Consider the following 12495-nt stretch of genomic DNA (forward strand, 5'->3'; position numbering starts at 1 on the left):
CAGATTTCTTTTTATCTATCCATATCAGTGGCCTTGAAAGTCCTGTGCAATAAGGGATGGATGAGGTCTATCATGACAAGCATAATTTTGTGTCTTTACTTTGTTTAGCTTTGACTTTTTCTACTTTTTGTGTTATAAGGGTTTTAAATGCTATGAAAAAACAGATCCTGAACACAATTAGGCCTTTGCATTTAAAGAGCCTCTCTGGAACATTGCTGTAACAGTGGAATGATCCATATGCACTGTAAAACTGAAATCAGTGTGTAATGCTTTAAATAATTGTAATTTATTTACTCAAAACAAGCACAATTAAGCACAATTCGAACAAAAGAACTTAACTGAATGACAAACAAATGTCAGCAAGGGCTCACTGGCACATGGCCCAGACCAATCAGGGTGAGATTTACTGACATGGTGGGGGACTGGAAACCAGTTTCTTGCCACCAAACAGGCCAGGGAAAATATAACACAGATTAGCTGATCTGATGTGGACACCTCATAGTTTTTTGATACACTTCAGTTTTTTTACATGATAAATATGGATAGCCTCACAATCTGCAAAGGTCTGAAAATCCTCATATTAACGCAGGTTTTTTCATTCTGCCCCCTTGTGCCCCAATTTCCCATTCTTAGCTGGACTGATAATAAACAGACTGATGCATTTTCACATTATTACTTTTATAATACAGCATTACAGACAGTGTCACAACAGAAACACTCATGGACAGGTACAGTATGTGGTCTCTGGTTGCCAGTGTGACTGCAGTGACAGTGGGGTTTCAGTCCCTCAGGTCACCAGAGTCTAATCTTTCATAAATATAGGGCTGCATGTAAGAAGAAAAAGAGAAAGAGCGCGCTAGAAAGAAAGAGACACAGTGATGCAGTCAGTAGTGGGGAGACAGCATTAAAAAAGCGAGAGGGTGAGGGGGGGAAAAAAGAGAAACATGACAAAAATGTTGATAAAAATGTCATCCACACCGCCCCGGCAAATTTCATTCCCACTTTCAAATTAGCGGTGGCTACATTTGTACACGACTGATGTTTCTATTCAGCGTCTCCCGCGGTTAATAGCTTTTCATCGGCCTGCTGAGCACGCTCCATTGTGCTCAGAGCGCTGTGTGTTTGTGTGCAGGAAGCGCTGTGTGCGTAGGTGGAACGTCACACATTTCTTTCATTCCCAGCTCTTCTGATACTCCTGGTCGTGGCCCTCTCCCTCACACACACACACACACACACACACACACAAAAAAAACCCACTAATCAGAACTCATGAGACATGAGCTCTGTGGATGCTTTAATGTGGATCCTTTAATTTTAATGAAAATGTATCTGCAGCATCCTGGTGCTAAAGAACTGTGAAAATGTGTGTGTGAGACAGTGTGTGTCGGGTATGTTTGCTATACTGGTATTTCCATGGGTTGCTGGTGATAGTCTGAAAATCATACACGGCTTACTGTCGGCTGTCTTCTGTCTGTCTTCTTCCTTTATTTCACAGTAATGTTAAGTGGACTTTTAATACATACTTGGCGCCGTCTTCTCTGAGCATTTATTTAGTTATTTATTTCTCTGGAGGAGGGGGTTGTTTTTTTTGTTTTTTTTTCAAGAAACTGCAAAAATGCATTTTGCTACCAAAATGCTACCAACAAACAGCAGTGGCCTCACTCTTCGGCTACTGAGTGACCCATCAGACTCCTCCTCTGCCTTTCGGTTTGGTACTCTTTGTAACTGGTTCTGTGTCAGTCTCTCTCGCTCTTTTAATTGCCTCCTGTGTGTGGTTGGCCTCAGCAATGTGGATGGTCGGGTCTGTGGGGCAGGACGCTGAGGGCTGAATTCAGACGCAGGCCCTCTTGGCGTGGAGCATCTCAATGAGGAGGTTGTTGCAGGGCACCTCGCCACTCAGGTGTTTGTAGCACAGGTAGTCTTCAGCCTGGGCGCTGAGGCCCCGCAGCTCGGGCAGACGCAGCAGCAGCTGGCTGAACTTGTCCAGGAACTGTGGGTAGCTGCAGAGGGTATACTCCAGGAGAGCAGCATTCACCTGCTCCTGAACACTCTCCACAAATGGCTGGTTCTCCAGCAGCTTCACATCTGAAGGAGACAGACAGAAGTGAGAGACAGGGAACACATAGGGGATGCACACACATAGTACCAGTCAAAGGATTGGCCAAACCTACTCATTTATTTGCCTTGCATTATATGTATGGGTATTTAGGTACACTACCTTCTACAGATGGACTGTTATGGGGACAAAAACTTGTGGTACAGTTTAAGGGCATCTCACCCAGCCATAGCTTTGGGTTATAATCGAGTAAAGAAACCATTTCATGCAAAGCATGAAAAAGAGATTACATTATAGGAAGAAACAGGTCTATGAAATAACACACATGTAATTATGTAATTAACTAAAAACAGTTTTTTAATGTGATGGCAACATTTCACACTCCTGACCTGGGAAAATGGGATGGTTCACTCATGTTAATGAGCATCTCATGATGGGGCTTTTGATGATGACAAAAGTGAGCAAAAAACCTATGCAACTTTCTCCAGTAGGATAAATGTGAAAAAAATTATTGATTTTGTAAATAATTGTAGAAAAATGTTCTTTTACTTTTTAATAGTGTGGACATGAAATTGGTTAAAAATTTCATTTACAGTGGTCTTATAATCGTCTTTCAAAAGTGGCACTGCACCTACATTTCAGCACCATCACCATCACATCAGCCATTCCTTATCTCATCGCTACTGGTTTGCTAGATATAGCTTTGTGTTCCTCTCCTTCCAGCTACAGCAATGTTTCACGTGTATCCAGTTCACCAGAACATGTCCTTCATACATTACTGGCACATGCCATGCAGAATATCAGTCCAAGTCTATCTGTTGTCAGGAAGTGCGCGTCTAAGGTATCTACATGTTAAGTCAAGATCCTACAGGAAAAAAACTGTTTTACAAGGAAAAAGTCTACCGATAAGACTATTGGTATGAAAGACTGTGACCCCTTTTTTATGAGAGACAGAGTGAGAGAGAGCAAGCAGAGTATTGACAAATCCCTTTGCACACTGAAGACACTCTAAAGAGACAGAAGAGGAAAATGGATGTGCATGCACCACTGAATATAGACACACACTCACACACACACACAATGTACACAATCCGAAAGGCACACACAAGTGCAAACAAACATACACACTCAGAGCATTGCCCAGGAGCTCAAGCACTCTCATTACAAAAAGCAGCTTTTGTTCCCATCAGGCTTGCGCCAAATTGCTATCACTTAAGGGAATGTAGATGATAAAAGGCCATTTTCCCCCTACAAATGCAGCAGATCCAGCATGAGCGTTAGTTAGGAGGGAAACGAATGTGGGGTCAATCCATTAAACCTCCATTGAACATGATTATAGATGAAGGGCGCTGCTCCATACCTTTGTAAACACAGCCCATTCACAGAGCTCAAATTTTAATTAAGCCCATTACCTGTTCACCGAGTGACTTGATTTAGACAAAACATTAGCCTCTTAGTATAATAAAGAGATAGATTGTCAATATGGCTATGCACTCATTATTACATTGAAATGAATTCAATGTCCATCTTTTAACCGCGTAATTACACAGGGTCAAACCGCAAATTGAAAAATTCGTTTTTAATGAGGTGCTAAGGTCATGAAAAGCATTTGAGTGTTAATTTTTTGATTTTGCTAATACCTCTGTACATGTATGTGAATAAGTGAAATGTTGTTTACATTGCCATTGGAGACAATGTGATGCGGTTCCATTAAAATTGTGAAAGGGGAAAATATCCAGATAAATTAATGTCTGATGGTGTTGCAAAATGGACCATATATCTATTGTAAATGCAAAGGCTAATCATGGGGATGCAATTCAAGGCTGATTTCATATAAACTACCACCAATAATGAGTATGCCATGCCATTTCACCGTTCTGTACCCAGAACACACTGTATGCCACCTTTATATACTGAAAGCCTTGTTGGAAACATAGCAGGCATTTAAACCCATACAAACATCAGAGCCTTCAGAGCCTTCATCAGACCCACATTCATAGTCATATCACTGGATCTAAATATTTAAATGATATTTTTTACCAGAGAATTCAGCCTAAACATTTTAATGCTACAACTATAAGCTATAAATAAGTTGGAATTTTGTAGTATTCTGTAACACAAGTTCTCCACAACAGAATAGTCTTAATATTCATCAGATGTTACTGTGCCTCTTGGTCAAGGTTAGATGGATCGATTCAGTTCTCTACCACTCACCAGGGTTGAAGAGGATGAGGAACTTGAAGCACGCAATCTCCCGACGGTCTACCTGCAGGGCCTGCAGTTTGCTCACCAATTCCTGTCCTCTTTGCACCAGGCTGGAGAGTGTGGCCCCAGCCTGAGACAAGATGGATGATATCTCCACCTGACCGGCACAAGGTGAGCTGGTTGAAGATGTATATTTATAAAGCTGTGCATTGGCTGTGTGTGTGTGTGTGTTTGTTGCACTCACCTCCTGTCCTGTGATCAGCAGGATACTACCCTCCTTGCCATGCTGTATTTGTCTAGAGATGTAGTCTAGCACCAGCAGCTCACTCCAGCAGTTATGTAGAAGCTTCATCTGGTCTCCTACCTAAAAAAATCAAACAATGTGTTCTTAGACATGCATTAAACATGCATAACAGCAGACATTCCTCAAATATGGATTGAAGCAATAGATCTTGTGCATCTACTGAGTACATAATTAAAGTTGACCTAACAATTGGAGCAAATGTGAGTGCAGAAATTTTGTTTTATATATAATGTAAGGAACACTAGCTTGCTGGACAACTGTGTCCACAAACTGTGCCTAAAAGGACCCATTGTAATTTTTAAGTACTGTGATAAAGAATTCTTCAATAGACAGACATAGCTATTGTGACCTACCTACAAGGGTCCATAACAGACATTCTTTGTGATGTATTGCCCAAACAATAATTTTTTCCCTGTTATACTGGCTTGGAGAGAAAAGAGAATGGCAATCTTAGTGACAGGTCCCTAGGTATGCTAGAGAAGAGCTCTGAACAAAAGCATGTGCTTCTTCGACAATGTTGCTGTTACCATGGTGAATGAAGACATGACACATTCCATTCAGTCATGCTCTTTCCTCAAAGTTGAAGCATCAGCATCTACAAGAATTCATCAATACAGACATTTGGACTACAGGCTATGGGCACTACTGGATAACCTCATGAACAGCATGAAGTAGAAAAGCAAGAAACGTTTTTGGCCATGTCCAAGTCCATTTTGAAAATTAGCAAATGAGCAGAAATTTGGTGGACAACACAAAGCCAGGTGGAAAACTTGCATTAGATTACTGAAACAAAGGTTTTGGGCTTATTCTCTTAGTTGTTGAGCTGCTGGTTGAAAATGAAAATTCCGCTCTCTCAGTGGCTCTGACAAATCACCTGGCAAGTTTCATTACTTGAACAGCCAGTAAGAATGTAAATTAGTATCAGAAATCTGTGTGAAATCACAGATCCGGCCCTTGGCATAGACAATATAAGCAACTGCTAAGGAACAAAAAAAGTGTATTTTCATATATGATTATTAATTATGAATTAATTATATAAATGAATAGTATGAAAAGCCCACATGGATTTTTTACATTTTTCCTATGAATGCCCCCCCTTTCCACCTCGATTATGGCAAGCCGATAGGTCCAATCATAGTAATGCCTTGTAAACCCCAAGGAAACAGCATAAATAATACCAATCAATACACCACAATTTTTTTTTTTTTTATAACGCTTAGTCATATTTGTGCTAGTAATACAACTAAAATTAACTGTTAACATTGCTGTGTTCGTGTTCTGGGGGGGGGGCACCTAAAATCTTGTCTACACACAGAGAAATAAAGGTACACGCAATATTACACATCCAGGTACAAAACTGTTCCTTTCAGTTGATTGTGTCTCAAAAAGTACAGGACAGGTCCTTTGTGATACCATGTTGTACCTTTAAAGGATCATGATTTGGGAAAGTACTTATTTGTACTCATGAACCTGCACCACATGGAAATGATCCCAATTAACCCAATGTTAACCAACAAAAATGATTGGGAATTGCTAGATTTCAGCTGAACAATAGTGATAGAATGGCTAGTGGATTTCACCAATTTTTCCAAAAGTGGCTGATGTTTATAAAAAAAGGACAAAAAGAATGTACATGAAAATACATCAATGACATAAAAAAACACAGCCATACAGACATCGTATAGCTCTGTGGATTAGGATAGGTTCATTATTGTTCTTCAGAAGGGTACTGCCCCAGCGACAGTGGTACTTCCATTTCTCTGTGTGTATACGGATCCTGAGACGCGCTGCTGCCCTAGCAAACTGAGAAATGAATAATCCTAAACTTCATCTTTAATCACCCCAGAGCTGAAAGGAGCACATTGACGCCAGTCACCATTTTCATTTCTATGAGTTGCAGTGTCATTAAACACACAAACACACACACACACACACACACACACACACACACACACACACACACACACACACACACACACATTGGTTGCAGGAGTTTGAATCTATAGTGCCGAACAAAAAGGAGGTCTTTCTCACTTCCAATCACTTTGCACCACACCATCAAGGTCAGGAGGGCATAAGTGCTTCTCACTTATTTCAGCGCTTGGCGACATAAGGTATACACCCAGAGCAAACCACAACCCGATTCTATACCTGTAAATATGGCTGTGTTTGACCTTCAAGCCGCTCACCAATAGTTGCTGTTGACTTCTAATCATACATTCACACTCGCTGACATTTGCAGACATATAGAAGACAGCTAAACGAATGATGAGGTAGCTGCTCTCTCATGGCTATACTAATCATGTCAGCCAGCGTTCTTAAAAAAAAAAAAAAAAAAAGTCCATAATGTCAAATGTAAACCACACTCCTTATTCTTGACTTAATATTTAGGACAATCAGTTGTAAAGTTGTGTATAAGTCTCAGGATGTTGTGTATGGCTTAGTGTGCATGATGGGGTAAATTGAAATATAATTGGAAATATAAATGGAAAGTGTATAGAATAGTGTAAACACACAATAGGACATATTGCTTTCGGGTGTAAATACAACATCCTGTCTCATCCCGGGCTCATTCTGCAAAATATGTTGCACCTGTGTGTCACGACACCTGCTTTTCACACAAAGACCTGGAAACTACCTGTCAGCGTGCGGAAAGGTTGGTGTTTGTACACGTCAGATGTCAAACTGCTAGGGCTGAGTGGTGGCTTGGAAGAAAAATGGCAAAATATAAATGATTTATTTATGGCCCTGATGTCTGAGCAAGCTTTACAACCATGAGACAAAATAAAAATGGAGTAATTGGGTCTGAATTCTACAAACACAGAGATCCTTCATCACAGCACAGCATCTCCTCATTCAATCTGCTCACTTTCCTGTGGAAAATTCAGGTTCAGAATGTAAAAAAACTCAATTAGATCAAAACAAAATGAACAAAGTCCCATTTTTACTAAAGCATCTATCACTGTCTGCCGGTCATAACATACAGTGTTATACCTGCGGGCGACTGTACAAATTTTCAGTCTATTGCCGCAGAGTCATTCACACAATTACTGTAACTCACTAGTACATAATGCGCTTGTGTCAGCATCAGTATATTTTTGACAGGTGACCAACCTGTTCAAACAAATAAATAAATACATGTATTTTCCCTTTAATGACATTCAGTTACTTATTTTATGACAAGTAGTAGGTCATGAGGCTGCGCATACAAAACAGATGTGTCATGCTTCAAGCACATAACTGCTTATACAACTACATGGATTTAGTACAGAAAATACCTGTGGGGAGGAGCAGGGCAATAAAGCAGGGCAGGGCAATAAGCATTGCTCTCCCAAGATATGATAAAACTGCAATTAGATATTTCAATAAAGAATCATAAGCACCTGACAGGTTAAAGAATGGAAAAACACAAAAACGTATATTTATAAGGAAAACAAGTTGTAAAAGTTAAAGTTCTTTGCAAAAGCTTTTATTTTTCGTTAAGAAAAACCCAAACACAATAGACTAGGGAGCTCACATTCCACTCTTATCTATTTGCTGGAATGCAATTACTATGAGCAAAAATAACTGTGGGAGTTCTTTCCTGCTGAGATTTGATGTTTCTGAGGAGATTTTTGAGACTGCAAAGTTGTTATAAGATTTATAGTGCAGTGCAGTATTTTACCTCAAGAGTTAAATCCTTTAATTTTTTTCATTAAATTTTTTTTTTCCACAGTAATGAATATATTTTTGCATTATATGTTATATAACTTCTGCATGTGGTTAATTTTAACAAACGTGGATACAGTCTCACAAAAGACCAAGATCTGGGCACAACTCCATAGCTCACAACAACAGAACATCTCCGTTAAGTATTCATATTTATTTTACATGTGACTTGTTTTAATCTCATTATGATCCCAAATTCAATGGCATCTCGTGTGATGTGTTAATTTGAGTAAAGAAAATCCTCAATTTGTTTGTTCATTTATGTTGAGTGGTTGATTAATTTTATCATAGCTAAGTAGAGAGATACACATAAAGTTTTTAAAGTTAGTGTATTGACTAAATATTGCCTGAATGGGAATTGTGAGGAGAACCACAGAAAAAAATAATTTATCAAAAATAAATCTGTCACTGTATTCATCTGTGGCTTATCAGAGCAAACAATGGCTGAATTGTGGTAAGAATCTCAGGGATAGCAGGGTAAGGACACTGTAGTGTTCACTTCCTCTAAGCTGAACTACAGCTCAAGTGCTCTATTTTAGGACAGATGGACATGACCTTGTCACGCCAGACCATCAACGAGCATTTATGAAAGAAGAATGCACATATTAAAAAAGAGCGACAGACTCATGATCTTCCTTCCCGAACCTGTATGTTAAGCACTCACACATTCACACACACACACACACACACACACACACACACACACACACACACACACACACACACACACATACGCCCATCTGTGCATGAACCCCCATCCACCATAATCATACAGAACAACCTGAAATGCTTGCTTTACATCACACTGACGTGTTTTTTTTTTTTTTTTTAGCTTTTTTCCCGGCATTTTTTTAAGCTTTTATATTCTGCATGGGGATAGATGGCTGCTTCAATCATTCCTTTGATTAAATGCCCCATGTATTATAAGCACAAATGTCATACAGTTTACAGATAGGGAATGCTATTTGAGTGAAAATACGATTTATAAGGTTAGATATTTAAACATGTTATTCACGTTTCAGAATTATGGCTAAAAAAATTTTACACCCAATAAACATTTTCTATTTAAAATGTTTAAAATGTATACAAAATACATAATCTAAAATTAGATGTAATTAAATTCAGTTAGAAAAGTGTGTAGTCTGTCATTTTACTCTTGTTAAAAAAGGATTTTAAGAATCATCAGGAATACAAGAATAAGGAGCGAATGTGTCACAAAACCACCAGTTTCAAAACGAGTCTAGACTTCATCCTATTTCTCCATCTCTCATTCATCAACTCCCGCTACTGTATCCGCGCACGAAGCTGTTTACTCCTGTCATCGTCTTTCCATCATGGACGTTATGCAGGCGAGCCTCTGTTCTGCAGCGTACTGAGGTCTGTGGACAATAATTCCGTCCTATGCGGGTCACAGACTTCGTGTGACGGCAAGAATGACGCCTCGAAGTAATAACACGGGGTCTTAAAATGAACTGCAGACCAGTTCCTTCATTCTGCTTGATTATTTTCCATTGCGGAATACATTACAACATATGTAGTATGTAATAATGCACAATATACAATATGTTGTAGAATATTGTATAATATGTAATAAACAAGTGATCCTACAGTTGTAGGATTAATAATGAAGGATTTCAGAATTAGGCGGGGAGGGTCTGACCTTCAGCTCTTTGAAGAAGATGCAGCTCCGAGCCCACTCCACGATGGAGAACAGCGTCTGGTCGGCCATGTGGCACATGAGGCCGAAGGTGGTGAGCCTGTCGTGCTTCCCGCGGCCGCTCTGCTCCTGCTGCAGGTGGGCCACGATCTTGCTCCGGACCTGCAGCTCGTCCGGGTCGCAGCGCAGGAACTCCAGCACCAGCTGCGGCATGCTGGGCGGCTGAGGAGAGCCGGTGGGGTACACCTGCTCGGGGTACGCGTATCCCACCACCGATTCCGGCGAGCTTGTGTAGTGGTCTGGATACTCGGACTTTATGGCCCGGCTGGGGAAGGAGGCGTACTGGTACTGGGCCTGCAGAGGCTCGTGGGCCGCCATGGGCATGCCCAGAGCAGCGTGGCCGTAGGGGCTGCGCTCATAGTCTGTGGGTGAGATGGCGGTCGAGGCTGCAGGCAGCATGCCCTTGGGCACGGGCTGAAGCCCCTGGAGGCTGCCAGAAAACCCATAGTCCGTCTGGGCGGGGGATGCCAGCGGCGGCGTAGACTCCATCTTGAGGCCCGTGGCCCGTATCAGCGCCTTCTTCTGCTGCTTCAAGGCCCTGTCGCGCTTGTACATGGGGCCGAACTTGTTGCGTCCCCCCCGCATGCGGTCTGCGCGGACAGCTGTGGCCACAAGAGCAGACACCATCAGCCATTAGCGCAGAATGAATCAATAGCACTTCACCTTGATCCAGCCACCGAAGGAAAAATTCATCATCACTACACACAGCGATAACCCTGCTGCTGGCTCGAGGCTGTATTAGAAATGTCTTTCTGAGCCCAGAATAATTATTTATGTCATGTCAAATAAAGCAGGCAAACAAATAAATTCATCATCAATAATAATAATAATAATAATACATCAGATCACCGGTCTATGGTAATTGCAAAGGTTTTTGTAATATTCATTATCAGTCGTTTTTTTTTTAAAAAGAACATTTTAACAAAACCTCCCAGTAAACGGCAGTCCACCCGAAGCCAACAATTTTACCGCAATCATTCCTTTTAATTTTTGTTAATTATTTGATTTAATTCGTTTTTTCTTCTTCTTCAAACGTACCTTCCAAACGCATCCCAACACTCAGACATTTCTGGAAGCGACAGAACGGACACCGTTTTCTTTGCGTCTTGTCGATTTTACAGTCTTGGCTTTCGGCGCAAGTGTACCTCTTGTTATTCTGCACTGTCCTTTTGAAAAAGCCCTGTTGTCGAAACGAAAGCAAGGTAAATAATATTAATAATAGTAATAATAATAATAATAATAGTAATAATAGTAATAGCCGGGTAAGCAGACAGCCACGCAGAATTCAAAGCTTGGTAAATACCTTACAACTCTCACACGTCAGCAGCCCATAATGATACCCGGACACTTTGTCTCCGCAGACAGGACACAGCTCTTCTAGATCCACATCGTAACTGTACTCCATTCCGTTCAACGGAATGCCTGTGAGAACGGCGCAAACATTTCTATTATTATCAGGACTGCCTACGGGAAAAAATCGTTTCGGTGTCCCGTTAGATGCAAATTAACATATAGAATAATTTAGAAGGATTATTTTTTCTTCATTTACGCCTTTATGAGACAACTCCCGTCACTCAGAACTTTATTATTTATAGAATTCGTATTTAATATCTTGATTAATGCATACTTGCAAAATGTTGTTCAACTGTGACATTAACAAAAAAAAATTGCCAAACAGATGTCTTTTTTAATTCGCGTTATTAAAACGATTAAAATCTGTAATAGGAAGCGGCACCTGCGCGGCCCGCAGCTCTCCTCTCTCCTCCGCGCCGTTATTCCCTCTCCTCCCACGCAGGACCCCCGTGGACGCGCCTTCCCGACCCGCTCGTGTCCGCGTGGAGACTGGAGACCGTGTGCGGACCCACGCAGGGGAGGCCGCCCTTCATATTCACGCGGAGCGCGACGTGAGAGGAGCGACAGGCGGGAGCGCCTATCTCTGACGGGCATGCGTAATGAGGAGGGAGACGCGCCCCAAAACGCGCCGCCGCTCGTCCCTTACATCGGGATCACATTTATATTAAACTCAAATTAATAATAATAATAATAGTAATAAAAACTGGGTCGGTATTACAAGAGTGGAAGGGAGTGCAGATATAAATACAATGAATGACATCGATGGGAATAGAGCCCGCGTGTTGTATTTAACGAATCTCGATGTTGAGGGAAGGTGAAGTGGCCACTCGGGGACTCGTGGCCAACTGTGCGCTCCGTTCACTTCCACCCGAGATTTTCAAGGGCAGAAAATTTTCAAAGACAACAGAAAGAGAGAGAGAGGGAGAGAAAGAAAGAAAGAGATAAAACATCAGATTAAAAAAAAAAAAATCTTAAACATGAAGGACAGTTTCACATTTTCTAGCCCAGTTCAGTAAATTTACATTCTTCACACGATCTGTCTGAATAAAACCCGCTGCGAATAATGAATATGCGGCGATTATGAGTGTATTTGTATTCTTATTTTTACGGGCTTGGACAGTAAAATAAAGCAGGCAGCGGGAGGCTCGTCTT

General features: G+C 41.0%; 1 protein-coding gene across 1 annotated transcript; it reads right to left on the reverse strand.

Moving 5' to 3' along the window:
* Positions 1–934: 934 nt before the first annotated feature.
* Positions 935–11840, reverse strand: nr5a1b (nuclear receptor subfamily 5, group A, member 1b). The gene is made up of 7 exons (XM_028972623.1): positions 11726–11840; positions 11294–11412; positions 11029–11170; positions 9934–10592; positions 4506–4625; positions 4271–4418; positions 935–2085 (listed from the first exon to the last, which is right to left on the reverse strand). The coding sequence occupies exons 2-7, from the start codon at positions 11393–11395 to the stop codon at positions 1832–1834; spliced, it is 1425 nt and encodes a 474-aa protein (XP_028828456.1). The 5' UTR covers positions 11396–11412; positions 11726–11840; the 3' UTR covers positions 935–1831.
* Positions 11841–12495: the final 655 nt, after the last annotated feature.

Source organism: Denticeps clupeoides, chromosome 3, assembly GCF_900700375.1.
Source record: "Denticeps clupeoides chromosome 3, fDenClu1.1, whole genome shotgun sequence".
In the NCBI taxonomy this organism is placed as follows: Eukaryota; Metazoa; Chordata; class Actinopteri; order Clupeiformes; family Denticipitidae; genus Denticeps; species Denticeps clupeoides.